This window comes from Tetrahymena thermophila (genome assembly GCF_000189635.1).
Source record: "Tetrahymena thermophila SB210 genomic scaffold scf_8254752, whole genome shotgun sequence".
In the NCBI taxonomy this organism is placed as follows: domain Eukaryota; phylum Ciliophora; class Oligohymenophorea; order Hymenostomatida; family Tetrahymenidae; genus Tetrahymena; species Tetrahymena thermophila.
The window spans coordinates 1,137,613-1,156,472 of NW_002476512.1; the positions used below are offsets into that span (position 1 = coordinate 1,137,613).

The 18,860-nt window shown below is 22.9% G+C and overlaps 5 protein-coding genes across 5 annotated transcripts; 3 read left to right on the plus strand and 2 right to left on the minus strand. All coding sequences in view use genetic code 6, as the record gives it.

Moving 5' to 3' along the window:
* Nucleotides 1–266: 266 nt before the first annotated feature.
* TTHERM_000120959 (DDE family endonuclease) lies at nucleotides 267–923 on the plus strand (the record flags this gene model as incomplete). The annotated part of the gene is made up of 1 exon (XM_012796262.1): nucleotides 267–923. The coding sequence occupies one exon, from the start codon at nucleotides 267–269 to the stop codon at nucleotides 921–923; it is 657 nt and encodes a 218-aa protein (XP_012651716.1).
* A 1,277-nt stretch (nucleotides 924–2,200) lies between these two features.
* TTHERM_00120960 (hypothetical protein) lies at nucleotides 2,201–6,667 on the minus strand (the record flags this gene model as incomplete). Its single annotated transcript, XM_001010791.3, has 6 exons — nucleotides 2,201–2,323; nucleotides 2,387–3,457; nucleotides 3,580–4,173; nucleotides 4,254–4,348; nucleotides 4,954–5,045; nucleotides 5,979–6,667. The coding sequence occupies 6 exons, from the start codon at nucleotides 6,665–6,667 to the stop codon at nucleotides 2,201–2,203; spliced, it is 2,664 nt and encodes an 887-aa protein (XP_001010791.3).
* A 1,597-nt stretch (nucleotides 6,668–8,264) lies between these two features.
* Nucleotides 8,265–10,391, minus strand: TTHERM_00120980 (metallo-beta-lactamase family protein; the record flags this gene model as incomplete). The annotated part of the gene is made up of 3 exons (XM_001010793.3): nucleotides 8,265–8,644; nucleotides 9,067–9,401; nucleotides 9,664–10,391. The coding sequence occupies 3 exons, from the start codon at nucleotides 10,389–10,391 to the stop codon at nucleotides 8,265–8,267; spliced, it is 1,443 nt and encodes a 480-aa protein (XP_001010793.2).
* Nucleotides 10,392–14,104: 3,713 nt separating this feature from the next.
* Nucleotides 14,105–15,457, plus strand: TTHERM_00121000 (transmembrane protein, putative; the record flags this gene model as incomplete). Its single annotated transcript, XM_001010795.2, has 2 exons — nucleotides 14,105–14,596; nucleotides 14,873–15,457. Exons 1-2 carry the CDS (start codon nucleotides 14,150–14,152, stop codon nucleotides 15,455–15,457), a joined length of 1,032 nt encoding a protein of 343 aa, XP_001010795.1. The 5' UTR covers nucleotides 14,105–14,149.
* Nucleotides 15,458–17,131: 1,674 nt separating this feature from the next.
* On the plus strand, nucleotides 17,132–17,585 carry TTHERM_000121009 (C-Myc-binding protein, putative; the record flags this gene model as incomplete). Its single annotated transcript, XM_012796263.1, has 4 exons — nucleotides 17,132–17,143; nucleotides 17,199–17,323; nucleotides 17,377–17,500; nucleotides 17,559–17,585. 4 exons carry the CDS (start codon nucleotides 17,132–17,134, stop codon nucleotides 17,583–17,585), a joined length of 288 nt encoding a protein of 95 aa, XP_012651717.1.
* Between the last annotated feature and the right edge of the window lie 1,275 nt (nucleotides 17,586–18,860).

Sequence of the window (18,860 nt, forward strand, 5' to 3'; positions counted from 1 at the left end):
AAATTTAATTTAGCAAGCAAAGGGATTGTTTCTAAGGTGTATCATAAGTTCTTACTTTAAAATAATGTACAAAATAACAATCATTTAAAAGGAAAAAACACAAAAATGTATTAGGGGGCTATAGAATGCATAGAATAGGTTACGGAAGACTTTTAAGGTAAGAAGTATTCTTCTAATGATGTAGCCAAACAGCTTTAATCTGACCATAAAAGTACACATTAGTTACTAAAATGTTATGAAATATTTAAAATCAATAGGTAAGAAGTATGGCAAGGTTACATACATCCATTAACTAAATAAATGATACCAATTAAAATGATAGAATTTCAATAGAAATGAATTTATAGCAATTTAATTTGATAGGATTGTGTTTTCTGATGAGAGTTAATTAAATGAAAATGGACTGCAAATATGGCATTCAGATGAATCTTAACTTTTCTAATAAACAAAAGAGCTTTCCTATAAAAATATGGAAGTAAAGGTATGGGGTTTAATAATCACATAACGAAAGGGAGAATTATATACAAAATTTGAATGTAGATAGTTTTGCATATATTTAATGCCTAGAAACGAGTTTGCTTCCATTCACTTAGAGAACTTATGGAAGAAAATAATGGATCCTATTTTAAGATGGAGCGCAGAGTCATACCTCTAAACAGACTCAATAATGGCTTACAGCTAATAAAATTGAAATTTTATAAAATTTTGCATGGAGCCCTGATACTAACCCAATCGAGCTAGTATGGATGGCAATGAAAAAAATGTTCAAAAAGATCAATTACAATCAAAAAATAAAGAATAAAGATGATCTCATAGCCATCATTAATGAGATATGGAACAATTTAGACTAAAATATCATTATAAATTGTATTAACCATGTTTAATCAATACTCCTTGAATAGCATGGAAATTATTTACATTGAAATTTATAAAATTTATTTATGTTTTTTATTCATATTTTTTGTATTTTTCTTACATTTTTTGATTAAAAAGAAACCAATCAAAAATTACTTGCTCAAATTATCTCATATTAAAATTTATCATTTCGACTATGCTCTTCTAATTTAAATAGCTTTAAAAAAATAAATCGTTAGTGTTTCAATTATAATTTTTTTATAATAAATACAAGATTAATAAAACAAAACATCTAACAGCCATAAGAGTTAAGATGAATTAATTAATTGGCCACTAATCAATCTACCAAAAATTATCATCCTTCAACATTATGAGGACATTTTATCTCTTATAACTGAATTGAAGAAGAGTCAAGAATATGGTGTTAAGAGATATCTTAGGTATAATAGCATATTCTATGAGATGAAAAAAGATTTAGATAAGCTATTTCAGATTGTTTTTATTTCATTTATCAAGAGAGAAGCAGTTAGCTAAGTGGCAAGAGAAATGAATTTGGAGAAATATATTGTCTCTTAAATTTATAAAAAAATCAGACTAACAATAAATAGAAAATGGAAATATAATTGCATTGAAACAGATGAAACTTTACTCACACATATAACAGGATTAGACGATGAAAAAATAAATACACAATGTTGGCTGATTGGTGTTATTGATAGAGCAATAAAGTAATTCAGATTTAAGGTGATTGGAAGTTATCGATCATAAATTAAATTTAAATAATTATTTGAAGCATTTCATAAAGACCCAGTTTTACACCATATAAAACCCATAATAATACCAAATATGGTAGTAATAAGGGTGCACTGATATTTTGATCGCCACCCTAATATTCCAATGTATTAGTTGGAAGCTTACTAAGTATATTTATATACTTGCTGTTTAATAAAATTAAAAAATACTTTTTAAATTAGTATTTTTATTTCATATTACTACTTTTTCAAATTAATTTTTATTGTGATTAAATATTTAAAATTAAAAAAATAAATAATAAAATAATACAAAATAATATGAGGTACTTAGTTGAAAACATATAAAAAAAATTGATTACAAATTTTATGGAAATATAATAAATATCTTATTTAGAAATATAAAATAAACATATTAAAATTAAACAACGATTAATTATCCTAACAAAAAGGGTATTTAATTAATATTAATAATTTGATTAATAAACTATTATAATGTTTTTTAACTAGATTATTATCCTAATATTCTATATATTACTTCTTAAATTATATGAATGGATTTAATTCATAGATGCTACTAAAAATATATCTTTTTCTCAATTTTTTTATGTATTTTATTATTCTTTCTTTATAATATCTTTAAGTGAAATATCTTCATTTTAAGTGTTGTTCTAAAATTAATTAATTTATATGCTTTCTGGCTATTTTTATATATTTAACTAATTTAAAAAATGGAATTGATAAGTTTTTTTAAAAGATAAAATAAATAAATAAATTATTACCTGAGAATCTGTTAATGGGAAATAAAATTAAGAATTTTGATTGATTCGCTTTAATAGGTTTTATTCTTGTTGGTTTAACAAAGTCTATTTAGGGATTTCCAAACTAACATCATTTACCAAGCTAGAAAAAATATTACTAGAAAATGTACTGTTTTGACCTAAGTTTTGCTAGAGTTACATTTGTTAATTTTACTAGAAAGACAAGCTTCTTTCCCGAAAAAACTCATTGCTTGGAAGTAAATTCTAGGTAGCTAAAAACTGGTTACTGCTTTATTGCAAGTATTATTTTGTCTACATCGATAAATCTTACATTGAAAAATCTTATGTAGAGCTAGAAGGTTAAATTAAGCTTTATAAGCCTAATATATCTTAGTTCATCAAATTTATTTGGCTTTATTACTATTGCTATTATTATTGCTAAGTATAATCGTTATAAACTTAAATTAATAGCTTTAAAAAATTCGTATCAAACGAATCTTGATCAATGATGTTCATATTATTGGGCTGTAACAATGATTACTGATAAAGATTATTGTCTGAAGAATTATTTAGATTTATTTGCTAACTCGCTTCATTAAGGCCTATTCCTTGGAACAAGTTTTAATTAAGATTAATTTAATTACTTTAATCAATAGTAAGATGTGTCGTATTAAGAGGTGATAAAATATTACTACTCGGCTTTTAAAATGGGCTTATAAAAATACTTTAGGTTTGATTGTTTTACTAAACCTAGGGGTATGTTTGAGGTGCTTAGTTGATATACCCTTGTAAACTAACAAGATTAAATGGATTTGCAGGGATATTATTTGTACTTTATTCTATAATGGTATTAATCTATTAATTTTGATTTATGCTAAGATTTTTTTGTGAGGGGTTTGAGGTCTGGCTCAAACTATTTAAATTGAATATTGGAGATATGTTAAATTGCGATGTACTTGAGAAAGCTTTAAACGGAGCAGGTTCAGGTGTTTTGTCTCTAAATGAATTTATTTTGGTGGTATCATTGAATTCTTCTTTTATCGAAGTAGATTTTTCTAGATTGACTTTTGTTTAGCAAGTTATTGTGTTCAGCTAAATTAAATAAAAAAAATTATAATATTTATTAGCATAGATTAATTTTTTATCTGATTAACTAATTTATAAATTAATTATTGTATTTTTATGTTTGAATAAAGCAAAATTTCATTTATTACATTTTTTTCATTTTGAATTCTAAAAATTTCTGGAGATTGCAACAATTAATTTTCTTTTATAATATTGTTTGGTTGAAGTATCAAATTTTAATTTAATTCGCTTGTTAAAGATGTAGTTAACTGTTTTTAACTTGCGTTTAAGTTATTAGAAACGACTGGTTCATTTTTTAAAACTTGCTCAGCTTATTAATCAAATTGAGTGTCATAGAAATTAACTTATTCTAAGTTACTTTGATTATGTTTATTAAAATCTCTCTAAAGATTTGTCGCAAGGTCTTTGAAATTTGGATTTTTCGAAAAATTTAAGGTTAACTTTTTGAATTCTTCGTAACTAATTAGAATTTGCTTATGTTTGTTAAGCGTATTATTTGTTGCTAAAGAATTTTAAAAATTAAAGCTAGAATCATTGAAAATTCCTTCAGTTGACGTGATAATATTAGAATCTTTATTCAAGGAGCTGGTTTGATGACTAGGTTTAGTGTTCATTTATTACTCGTTAATTGTTCCATATTTTTACAGTAAAAATGTGGCCAACTATTTAGTCTACTCTAATATCTCCCTAGACCATGGAATCCTTTTTATTTTCAACAATCCCTAATTATTTTAAAATTAAAATCTTTATTTAAAATCAAACAAAATGCTTAGAAATTTTCAGTATATTATTTTAGGTTTACTTATTCAAAATTTTCGTCAGGAGTTTCAAGTATTTGATCCACAAGAATTGCAATTTTTTTTTGATTATCTTTTTCAAGTATGTCATCATAACTTTCTATTAGAAAAAATTTAATAGATTAATAGAATTTGGAGTTACTATGAATCAATTTATAATTTTTGTGATAATACATTGATTGATTTTGCTGTATTTCCTTAGAATCTGATTAATTAATTAATAAATAAATAATTAACACAGCCAATTTACTTAATTACAGAATAATAAGTTTTATTTGGCTATTATATTCATCATTTTTAGTGTTAGTAATACTACAAAATTATAATAATGATGATAAAAGTGTAATTAATTTTTAAATTTTTTTTCTCAAACAAGAAAGCTTCTTTGATTTCTTAAGAAAAAAATTAGGATTCCTAAATTATAAAAAAATATGTTGAAGAGCTAGCTATTATTTTTATCTTTGAATCATTCACTCACTCACTCACTCACTGACTTAATTGTTTTGTAATCAACGAAGAGAAGAAGAAAATAAAAATATTAATCTAAAACTAACTAACTCAAATAATTGAATTCTTTACTAAAACGAGATATAAGAAAATAAATATTAATCAATTGATTGATTGATTGATTGGTTGGTTGTTTGAGCAACTTGAGAAATAAGCAAAAGCAGTAAACAATTAATATAAGTCATTCAAAATTTTTACCAAGAAAAAGTTTGTAATCATTTATGAAATTATTTAGAGCAAATGTTTTTTTCAAGAAATCGTCATTCATTGTCTTTTCTGCTGAATCATCTCTATTTCAATAAAAAAAATTCAAATTTTAAAAAATTTTCATTATTAAATAAATTTTTCAAAAATATTGATAGATATTTTTTAAAAAAAGATACTAACTTAAAAAATCTTAAATAAAAAATAAATAAAGATTTCCGACGAAAATGAGTTTTTTAAACTTTCATGGAAAAGACCAGCCAGAGTGAATAATCAGATTAAACTGTTTTGATTTACTAGATCAAGGTAATAGGGTATAAATAAATAATTCATGAAAATAAAAAATAATTTAAATAATTGTGTAAGATCAGATCGAGAAAAAGTTAAGTGGATTAATTAGAGCTAAAAAAATAAGATAACAGGAGAGTTTACAGATGTTGTAATAAATAAAAATTTAAATTAGAAACAGACAGAGGGTGGTTAGAATAGGATGCAATTAGACAGATTTATTATTTGTTGGGGTTTAATAATTAAATTAAATAATCGTCTATAATCCCTCTATTTTTTAGCTAGATAATAGGAAAAAAATTTTAAGCTTTGAATATTAGATTTAAAATGGGAAACTTAATTATATTTTTCAACAAAATTTAATTAAAAGATTCTCCCTTTGTCTTTTGTTTAAGAGTAAAAATGTACATTCTAGCATCTAATACTATACTTTATACTTAAATTAAATAGGTACACCATTCAATTATTTATTTAACTTTAAATCTATCAAGGGTTAATAAATGGTTAGCCCTTCATATATTTAAGTTAAGATAATTTGAAGTATTTATTTGATAATTTATCCATAGATATTTATTAAATTTACTATTTGATTATGGGACACACTATCTATCAATCTATCTTTATATCTAATTAATCAATTAATTTAAATTTTTATTCTCTGGCTGATCTTAATTTTTAAGAAAAAGTACCAAGTTGAAATAACTGAATAAATTTTTATAATCATTTTCTACCTGAAAGGAAGTGCATACTCACTTTCGTTTGTAATTCCAAAATATTCATTTTTAAGTTATTTCTGTTCCTTCTTATTCAGTTTCTACTTCTTTTCACTCACAATTTTATCATAAACAAATTTAAAGGCTTTCCTCATACAAAATTTTATCATTTCTTCCTTTGACTTAGACATCTGGGCAAATTTTGCTTCAAAAATCCTCATTATTATTTCATATTTCGGTTTATTTGCTATCAAATTTAAGCGCTGGCGTGCATTAGATTAAGACATAGTCTTATCCTTTTCGATTAAGTAATTAATTATATCTAATATTTAATCTCTTTCTTTGATGGCAACTTGGGGTTAAGGTTAGATAATTTAGATTATTTTTTGTTGATGCTCTAATGGAAACTCTAAAAACTTTTCGTAGCACTTTTTAAGCATTTGCTCCTTTTCCTCGTTGTACTGAGTACCGACTGTAAAAGGGCTTGGTATGTTTTAATTAGGATATTCAGATTTGGAGCTATTAACTTTTTTGAAACCAGCCATTCTAGATAGATAGATTAATGTTTTTGATTTAGAGTATCTTTTTTTCTGGATTTTGTTTATTTCTTTAAATATTATTAGACTAAGATTGATCTAAAATTGATAATAAAATAATTCATAAATTTTGTTTAAAATGACTAATTTATGGTATTTTTTCTAAGACATTCATTTTTTTTTAAAAATGACATTATTTCCAAAAATAAGCGAAAAAGATTTAACAAATATATCGCTAATTAAAAACTGAACTCATTTTTGTTGATAAGATATTCACATATAAATCAAATATTCAAATAATTATAAAAATTAGTATTCTAAAATTTCGCATTAATATAATATTGTTTGTGTAATAAATATACCACCAAAAAGCTAATAAATAACAGTAATTATTAATGTAAAATAGAATGGTAAATATTGCAAAATAAGGTTAACTATTACTTTTAAAACTTTTCTGTAAGTTAGTGGTAATTATATTTGTTTATTTAAGGATGAAGTTGCTTTCATCTGCGTATTTAATTTTATAAAAAACACTCATTTTATTGAATATATTTAATGATAAAAAAATCAATTTAGTTTATCAGTAGATACACTATTTTTACATGAAAATTTTTTATAATTTCTAAAAATAAATAATTTTATTTGTGAATAAGGCTATGATAATTATAAATTAACTGTTCTTAAGTCTCACAAAATAATTTAGCATATTTTAAATAAAAAAAGTATTTTTAGATTATTTTTATATTTTTTAAAGACTCGAAAGTAAACTTAAATTAATAAAATCAGATATTTTTTGGATTTATCTAATCATTTAATATAATATCCACAAATCAAAAATTTTTCTTAGTTAAAAAAAACTTACTTTTTTTTTCTTCTATCAATTATTTTCTAGTTGAATAAGCAATAACTTACCTTTTTTGTGTGACAATTGCATAATTCAGAAAATCAAATGTAAAATTGCTTCAAATACGTTATAAATATAATAATATTTAAAAAATTGATGGACATTGTCGCTTAACTATAATTTACACCAGAAACGCATTATGCAAAATTATAAAATTAGGAGACAGAATGGATTTTTAAAATTTATTCGTAAGAGATTGTTGTTTAAGAAATGATTTTATATCTATTTTGTTTGCTTTTGCTTCATAAAATTGAGCGTCTTAATATGAATCTTTGTGACACTCTAATCGTTTCATATTGTTACAGACTTTGATATAAATTAAAAAAAAAAAAAATTTTTTAGATTCTTTTAATTATTATTAAACAAGTAGCTATGTTTGTTTTGAATCACATAAATAAAAGTAAAGTAAACTAAAAAAAATTAAGAGCAATATATAAAGCAAACAAACAAATTGAAGAATAATTTAATATTTTCTTATCTTTTAAGAATTTTTGTTTCTCAGAATTCTCATATTCTATAATGATATAAAATTATTTATCTTACCAATGTCTTACCAATTAGATAAGATTCAATCTTTAAAGTTTTTCACTCCCTAAAATTATGAAATTAAGAAACTCTTTTTAATTTAGTGAATGTTTTGAGATTTGTGTAAATTTGAAACAAGATATTATAAATATAAAATAGAGAAATGGAAGTAACAGAAGAATAAATACTATTATATTTATTACACAGATATGGATTTTATATATTTAATATTAATTTATTTATTTATATGATGGTATTCAAAAATTGTATTTCTCCTTCAGTTTTATTCAACTATTTATTAGAGAAACATAAATTTTTGTGGACTTTCACTCATTTTTCTCAGTTTGTACAAGTAGGGCCAACAACTTCGGAAGCTCCAGTTTTTTCAACAGCAATGAAGCCTCCAGCAACGTTGATCAATTTGTCATAACCGAATTTCTTTAAAATGCTAATAGCAACAACTGATCTTTGTCCAGATCTGCACATAATATACAAATCTTAATCTTTAGGGAACAAGTTAGGATTTTTTGTTAATTCAGCTTCAAGAACAGTCAATTCAACGTTCTTTAATCCTTTAACAGATCCACCATTAATTAATTCGTCAGGCTTTCTAACATCGATAGCATAGATACCATTTGATAAGTTTTCAACAAAATCTTCAGCAGTAACGTCCTTTGAGTGATCTAAAGGCAAACCAGCATTTTTCCAAGCATTAATTCCTTTATTTTATTTTAGAATAGATATTATAGTTGTAATTTAGATCAATAAAAACAAAATTAAAAAAACTTTATCTGATAGAAAAAAACTTTTTAGATAGAAAATAAATGAAAATATGAAAAAATTATAATGCACCAAAACATCTTTTTTTTATAATAAATTTTATCTATTTCAATAAATTCAATTTTTAAATTTCTCAAAAACAATTCTAATTTCAACAAAGTTTTTCTCTAATTTGCCTTTAATCATTTCTTAATTAATCACAAAATATTCTTCATAATTTATCTAAAATTTTCTTTTATGACTTGAGTTAATTAACAATTCTAAAATTTGTAAATGCGTTAATTTTAATTGCTTGGTGTTTAGATTTATCATTATAATATGGCTTTAATTTTTTTATAAAATAAATTAAATAGTTAAATACCTCCGTCAAGGTAACCCAAGACAGTGTGATATCCGATTCTTGCAAGTCTGACAATAGCTTCCTTTTCTTAGCCAGCAGGAGCGACAATGATTAACTTTGTTTCGGGTTTGATCAATGTTCCGATCCATTAGGCGAAGGGCATACCTAATGAAAGGAAGAAAGAACCAGGAATGAATTCATGAACATAATCTTGATTAGATCTGCCATCGACTATGATAGCTCCATCTTGTACTTCTTGCTTTACTTGATCTACAGTCAAAGCCTTGGTGCTTCTTTCTAAAACGATGTCTAAACTTTCGTATCCTTCTCTGTTGATTCTTGCATCATAGAAGTAACTGTATATGATTTTAAAAAATGATAAGACAATTATTTATAATTATCCAAAAATGAAATGCAATTGATTTATATTTTTTGGTCATCGTGATGACGTAATATTTGATTTATAAAAAATTGTTAACGAATGACCAAAATTATACTTCGCCTATCAAAACAATATATTATTGAATAAACGAGTAATCAGAAGATTAATTAATTTATAGTTAGCTTTGTTTGCGTGCTACTATTTTCAATTTAAATGCCAATAAAACTAATAATTACTATTAAGGAGGAGCAGAAATCTTTACTAATCTGGAAACGAATTCTTCTCTAGTGACACTCTCTTAGAGGGCCCAGTTGGTCTTGAATTAGTTTTCGAGAGTATCAAAGGTACCATCAGAAATATTTTTACCACAAGATGAGCCAGCACCATGAGCGGGATAAACAATAATGTCTCTTGGCAATTTGAAAATTTTGCTTCTCAAAGAATCGAAGAGCTAGCCAGCCAAATCTTCTTTGGTCACATTGCTATTGCATGCTAAATCAGGTCTGCCGACATCACCCAAGAAGAGTGTATCACCAGTGAAAACGCATTAAGCAGTGTTGTTTTCATCAAGTAATAAATAGCAGCTGCTTTCGGGAGTATGGCCAGGAGTATGAAGAACTTAAAGCTTGACAGAGCCAATTTCAAGGATTTCTTCATCTGAGGCAACTTTAATCTCATACTTGGGAGAAGCAGTAGGACCAAAAACAATAGTGGCACCAGTGATTTTTGCGATATCGAGATGGCTGGAAACAAAATCTGCATGGAAATGAGTTTCAATTACATACTTTAAAGTAGCTCCTCTTTGATTGAGTAAGTCGATGTATCTTTGATAATCTCTCATGGGATCAATGATGACAGCAACTTTATCTGATTCGATGTAGTAAGCCATCTCTGCTAAGCATCCTGTGAAGAACTATTAAATATAGTAGCTTTTGCCTTCTTTAACTAATAACTTTGGGTCCATTTTATAGTGCTTTGAATTAATTAATGTGTTTTTCTAATTTTTTTTTTTAATAAGATTTAAGATATGCTTTTCTTTTTGTTATTTGTGATTGATTTATGATCAAATTGAAAGCTTTAAGTGCACAATTTATAGTTGAGACTATGACATTATTAAAAGGAAAAAACCAATAAAATAAATGTCACATTTTAAACCTTTTAAGAGTCTACAACTAATACAAATATATAATTATAAAAGAAAAATTATGATCTCCTAATCTGCTTAACGCTAATATTTACCACTTGCTTTCTGTATCTCTTAAAATTGCTTTTAATCGAAACAAACTGTAAAGACGTATTTAAGCTTATCATCAACCCAAATTATATTTTTTATGTGATGATAGCATAAATAATTTCTAGATTTCTTCTAATATTTCTTCTTACTTTATACTTTCTCAAAGCTATAACAAATAATAGATTAAGTTTTAGATAAAAATAATCTCACTTTAAATATTCATGTATTTTTTTATTTATTAGATAGTTTTAGCAATAATAAATGCAATAAAATTTGGTTTACAAGTCTTAATTTTATATTCTATACACTATTGTGTTATCTTAAAATAAAAAGATATTTTGATCTTCCAAATAGCCAATAATTTATCAATAATTGATTGAATACAAAATTTCACCTTAATAAAAATAAATGCAAATTTAGTAGTTAAAAATTAAAAATATCATCCACACTCTACACTCTGCATTATTATTATTATTTGGATTTTTCATTTCAATAAATATAAAGATAAAAATAACTATATAGAAAGATAAATAAGTAAATGAATGTACAATTAGAAAGATTTAAAAAATAGAAATAAAACCCTATTGAGTAAACCTTAGTAAGGTTGATGTGGAATAGTTAACATAAAACCATTTTACATATAATCAAAATAATTTCTATTTTAGTATTTGTACTATTATTAAATTTTATTGTTATTATAAAAGAATTAAAATTTGAAGATATTTCAAATCTATTGCTATTATTTTTTTTCTAATCTTGCATATTTCTATTGTTTGAGACAGGCTAAAAATTTGATCTGTAATAAATCTTGATATTTACAAGCAGATAATATAAATAATTATAATAATTAGAAACAGGAAAGCTTCAACTTACTTAGTTATTTTGATTAATAAATCTTTTGAAAATGAATAAAAGAATCAATAGAATTTTGATAAGAAATCAAGATAAATTTTTGATCATATTTTTTAAATTAAATATTTAATAAAATCAGACATTTCTTTAACATTAACAAAAATATTATATTATTGTGATTAAATACACTCTTTCTTTCTTTATTTTATAAAAAAAATTATTTTTAAATCAAAATAAATAAATAAAAATTATGAAAAAAAGAATTAGAAATTACAATCCCAGATAATAATAGAAACTAAAGTAAATTGTGTTTATTTGTTTATGTATGTATGTATGTATTTATTTATTTATTTATTTTAGCTTCATGTTAAATTGTACGATTAGGGAAATTAAAGCAATCAAATACATAAATAATAAAATATATTTAATTTTAAAATTATTATGGAATAAATTTATTTTTATTATGTATTTAATTAAAAAATAAAAATCAACATATGCTATAGATTAATTTAATAAAATTAGAATGAATTGTTTAATAAAAAGAATTTCTTAATTATTTCATTTTTTTTATTACATCTAAAATATTTCATCAAAATTATTTTAAGTAAATTATTAAAATAATAAAAATAAATTAGCTGCTTTTAAAAAATTTAAATAAACACTCTGATAGAATTATTAATTTAAATTATTTTTGAGTGTTCTCATATATAAGGATATCTTTTATAGCACATAATTGAACTTCATAATAAATTATTTGTTTTTTCAAACTAAATAGAATAAAAAACTATTTTATCAAAAAAAAATTACTAAATATATTCTAAGATTTTAATAAAAAGATTTATAAAATCTTTATTTAATTTCTCTAATAATCACGATTCAATTTATCAGATGAATAAAGAAAATTATAGAAGACTTTTCAAGTAAAAATGTCCTCATCATACATGTTAAATATTAAAAACATTTAAAAAAATGCAAAATGCTTTTATTAAAGCTAGTATTTTTCTAAAAATAGAATAAAAAATCACTTATTTTTTTATTAAAAATAAATAGAGATTTTTTATAAGAATCTAATTAAATTTAGAAATCATAAGATGAGATTTATTTTTAGAGATTTTAATTATTTTATTTTTTTGTTTAGATTGTTCTAATATTTAAATAATTTATTTTTGCCCTCTTATTATTTTAATAATTTACTTATTGATTATTTTTATCTGTTTTCAAAAAAATTAGAGAGTATATTAAAATCACATAATCTGTGTATCCCAAATTATTCCTAAAGCAATTATCTTTTATCTATTTATTTTTTATTAATTGATATTTTCTTTTCTGATCTTAGCATTTTTTACCACTTATCACTGATAAAGAAAAAAAAACTAAATTTATTCACTTCCTCAAAAATAATTATAATTAGAGTTACAGTAAGTTAAAGGTTTAAATAACCTTTATTTTTAGATTACCTTACAAATTATAATTTGTAATAAAATAGCTAATGAATCCAGTTTTCTGCTTATTAAATTTCCTATATTTCATATATTTAGCCAAACTCAGTAACAATAATTCAATTTTTTTATTTGTATACTTAAACTTTTATTAGTACCAATAGTTTATTAGAGATAAAAAAAATTGAACGAAATGACTGATTTTGAAATAAAATAAAATACATGCTTAAAAACTCAAATTTTATTTAAATTGAAATTGTATAAAATGATGAAAATTTTACAGTGCAATTTAAACTAAAAATAAATTGTAAGTTTTACCTATTTGTTTGAAATATGCGCAATTTGATGTTTAAATATATAGGAGTAAATAAAATCTAAAAAAAAATGAGATAAAAGACTTTTTTAGCATAACGCATATTAATTCTTAGTTGCAGGACGACCTGGCTGGAAAACTATTTAAATAAATTGTCTAAATAAATACAAAAATTTTATTGAAAATAAAGATAATCTTTCCAAATAAGATCACATATACTGTAAAAGAATAAAAAAATTTTATTTCAAATTTCGAAGATTGTCTTTCATATAAATAGAGCTATCTATCTATCTTTCAATGATTAATTTAGAATATTATGGTTAGTGTAAAATGTAAACTGTTTAGAAGCTAAATTTTTAACAATTATGATTTTTTATTGAATCAATTTAATTATTTATCCTTTTTTATTCTGATATGTTGATAAATTTATTAATTTTGTAAGGTTTTGCATTTGTTTTTCAGTATATTTTCAAATTTATCTTATCCTTCAATACTTTTATTTGATCTAGTATCCTTTTGGATAACTTTGATAAAATTGACAGAATTAGTAATTTAATTAATTTTCTTCTTTCGATTAGCATCAAAGAAATAAATACCCTCTTTTACTCATTAAATTAATAGATTGATATTCACCATAGATAGATAGATTAATTGATATTACATATATATGTTTGAGTCATGCGTAAAATTATTCAAAGCAATTTAATAATCACAAGATAGATTCTATTAAATTTATAAGTATTATTATCTTTTTCAATTTTTTTTTTTTTTTTGATAGATCCTAACTCTTCGCTATTAAAAATACAATCAAGCATTTCCTTATTATATTTTCTTTGTAAAAGAAATTAAATTTTGTCTTAAATTCAGAAAAAAATTACTCAAAAATGATTGAAACTGATACCAGATACAGAGATATTGAATCTCAAAAGCCCCAAAATAAATCCAACAAGAAGAAAATTATTGTTGCCGCTTTGATCGTGATGGTCTTAGCTGGTACTGCTGTTGGTCTTTACTTCGCTTTCAAGCCTCATGAGGCTTCTAATACTTCTTCTGGTGCTCCCATTAAGAACTAATCTGAAGAAGAAAAGCCCGTCAAACCCACTTACCCTACTGATCCTACTGAAGATAAACCTTCAACTAAGGATGATAAGAAGGACGAAACCCCTGCTCAACCTACTGATGATAAGAAGGACGAAACTCCCGCTCAACCTACTGATGATAAGAAGGACGAAACCCCCGCTCAACCTACTGATGACAAGAAGGATGAAACCCCTGCTCAACCTACTGATGATAAGAAGGACGAAACTCCTGCTCAACCCACTGATGATAAGGTAATTTTAAATAAAAATATTTTTCATAGATTTAGAATAATTAGAATATTTTTTCATTCAAGTGTTTAATGAAAAAATAAATACTTCAAAACAAAATGAATCTATCTGTAAATATAAATGCTATTTATTTTCTAATTTTTATTTAGAATATTATAAACCTTGAAAAAAAATGGACATCAAATATTTTATAAAGCTTTTTATATTTTTACTATACTTTAAAGCTATTAAAATTATATTACCTTTTTTATATATATTTAAAATTCATTTTATTAAAAGAAGGATGACACCCCTGCTCAACCTACTGATGATAAGAAGGACGAAACTCCCGCTCAACCTACCGATGATAAGAAGGACGAAACCCCCGCTCAACCTACTGATGACAAGAAGGATGACACCCCTGCTCAACCTACTGATGACAAGAAGGATGACACCCCTGCTCAACCTACTGATGACAAGAAGGATGACACCCCTGCTCAACCTACTGATGATAAGAAGGATGACACCCCTGCTCAACCTACTGATGACAAGAAGGATGACACCCCTGCTTAACCTACCGATGACAAGAAGGATGACACCCCCGCTCAACCTACTGATGACAAGAAGGATGAAACCCCCGCTCAACCTACCGATGACAAGAAGGATGACACCCCCGCTCAACCTACCGATGACAAGAAGGACGAAACCCCCTCTTAACCCTCTGAAGATAAGAAGGATGAAACCCCTGCTCAACCTGCTGAAGAAAAACCTAAGACTTTCACTTAAAAGTTAAACGACACTGTCTAATATGCTAAATAATAAATCGAATAAGCTTGGGAAAAGTTTGTTTCTTGGTTCACTAAGCCTAAAACTAGAAAGAACTGATTTAAGAAATGAAATAACAAATTATTATATATAATTTTGATGTGAGATTTATTTGTTTTTTGATGAGATAATCTAAAAATTTAACAAAATTTGTATAGTACTTAATAGTACTTAGATATAATAAAATATTAATTTTCTTTTTTTCTCAAAGTCGATTATCAAATATTTTGAATTTGAAACATGAAAACTAAAAAATAAACAAAAATTAAAACTAAAAAATTTTATTTTCTTTGAAGATTTAAGTTGACTTAAAAGCTTTTTAATGTGTTAAAATAATTAAAAGGTTCAGAATTTTAAAGACAATAATAATTAATTTTATATTTAACTTATCATTTGAATAAATACATTTTTCTTAGTAATATTCTAATACCTTAAATTACAATGTTAAAAGCATATCTCAATTATAAAGCCAAGTCATAAATCTAAATAGCTAACTAATTTTTTATTAAATCTTAGATAGCATTTTATTTGTTTAAAAATAAATAAAAAAATAATATTCTTTACAATTTTCTATTGAAATACTTTTGATTTTTAATCAATTTAACTTTTTTTATTATCATATATTTTTAAAATATTTTGACTTTTAATAAAATATTTACTAAAATATTATTGTATAAATCACTTACTAGCTTTATAAATTTGTTATAATCTTCAATAAATATTGTATTTTTTGAATAATATTACTAAATTTGGTTTATATTTAATTAGTATTTTAAAATTAAATTTAAAATAATAATGTAAAATTCATCTTACTTCCTTATTAATTCATTAAAATAGCAGCATTGAAATATCTCCCTTAAAACACCAATGCCATATTTTCTCCCTTAAAATAAATAAAATATTATTTAATTAATTAAATTTAAAATTATAATGTAAAATCCATCTTATTTCCTTATTAATTCTTTAAAATAGCAGTATCTCCCTTAAAACACCAACCAATACCATATTTTCTCCCTTAAAATAACTAAAATATTATTTAGTTTAATAAGATTATCCTTAAAATTCCTAAGGTTAAAAAGGTTAACTTCCTTTTTAATAATTTTTAGATAATCTATCTATAAAATTAATATTTCCTCCTTCCTGCTAATAATAAAGAAACTAAATAAAATTTAGAAGAGGTTTAGTAATTAAAATATAAATAAGATTTTAAGATAATCTGCTTTATTTATAATCTCAAAGAAATAATTTTTTTACCTCATAATATTTATTTGTTTCATAAATAGTAAATAAATAAATAAATACTAATTAAAAATAAATATTTAAAAGTATGAAATTATTTCATAATAGTTTAATGACGACTATACAAACACTAAAAGGTTTAATTTAATTTTTAAATATTTTTTAATTTATTTTGACATGATTTATTTTATAAAAATAAAATATTAAAATTATATAAATTTTAATCAAATAAATCTCAAAAATTATTAAAGCTATATTCTGTATTGGCTTAAGAATTATAATAGAAGAATTAATTTTATTTATAATTAATGCGTCTTTGAAAAATAAATTGGTGTAGAAATTTTATTAATTTTTGATTGGTTATATTTTTAAATTTCTATTTATTTTTGATAAATTATATAATAAAAAAAACGAATTAATTTAATAGCAAAAATTTAACATTTTCATTAAGCGTAAAAACAAATAAAAATAGCAGATATTAATCAAAGTTTAAAAATGGAATTTTAAGTAAAAGATAATAAAATAATGTTATTTGAAGTTAATAATACTAATTTATGAATAGGTTACTGATGCAGACAAAGAAAAATTTAGAAAATATGTTGAAAGATCAGGCGCAATTGATTAATTAGTGAGAGCATTAGCACAAGTTTATGATTCGCAATAGGAAAGTTAAGATTTAGGTTTAACGTAAATTAAAATTTTAGTTTGACATTTAAGTAAAAAATGTAAAAATAAATTAGAACATTTAAAAAAGCAATGGGAGTTAATGTTGATGTGGATGCTGAAAAATTACAAGCCGATTATAATAAATTAAAAGAAGAAAATTTTAGATTGAAAAAGTTAATAGATCAATTATAATTTGAAGTAAATTTTTATTTTATAAAACAAAAGCATTTCATAGAAAAAATATTATTTAAAATAGATTGACACAAAAAAGAATGCCTAATGATTGCAATATAACATTTATCTTTAATAGATTATTATCCATATTCTTTCAAATATAATTATAATAAGGTTAGGAAAGAATATTTCTTTTAGCTTTGATAAGGAAATAAATAAATAAATAAAATATGCCCAAAAAAATCTATCTAATTTAATATATACTCACAATTATCCTTAGCTATTAGAAATAGTAATAAATTTATATTATATATATTGTATAACTTTATTGACTTCATTTATATAAAATATTTATTTTAAATATTGCTTTAATTGACTTCTGCTATGAAAAACTACTTCATCCAAAATAATAAATATTTTAATTTATTCATATTAAAACACTAAATCAAACTAATAAACCTATATTTTATCAATTTAATCTAATTTTTTTCTTTATTAAAAGCCTTAAAAATTAAATTGATTTAAAACATATTATTTTTATTTTTGGGACAAAAACCAATACAAATTATAAAAATTAACTAAATAACTTAAATTTACCATAGAACCCTCATTTAATTGGTCCAAAAAAATATCAAGGCTCTATCTTAATTTTTAAAAATTATGCCTTATAAAATTCCATTTTAAAGTAAATGGGATATGCTAAATTGAGCAAGAAAAATTACAGAATATATAAAAAGTCTAAATCAGAAAAATTAAAGAAAATGTAAAAAAGTTTTTATTATAAAATATCATTGAAAACAACATTTCATTAAAGATATTCATTTAAGTATGAGACAAATAAATATTAAAAAAAATAATAATTGACCATTCTATTATTAAAATTATAGAAATTAAATGAAATATGAAAGTAAATTACTCTTTTGATTTATTTATTTAAAGTTTGATTCATTTTTTTTTTTTCAAAAATAAATAGTGAACTTGTTTGATTACTTTAAAAAGTTAATTTTTAGGCTATCAAAAAGAAGAAAAATTTAAAAATAATATCTAAAAAAAATAATTACCAATAAATATTTATTCTAATTTGTAAACAATTTTTATTTTCTTTTCAATATTATTTAACTTAAAAACATTTTTGATATTATAAATTTTAAAAAATTTATTATGAGATGGATGCATTTTAGTTTATTTTATTTAATGAAAAGAGTTATTTATAAATTGGCTAGATACCATATTTTTCTTTTTGATATTATTTATCTCTAGATATTATCTGTTTTTACATATAATTGTATAATAAGTAATGTATAATGACATATATAATATTTATTAATTTAATTATAAATTTTTTATCAACTAAAAATTAATTATAAATGCATATGAATTTTAA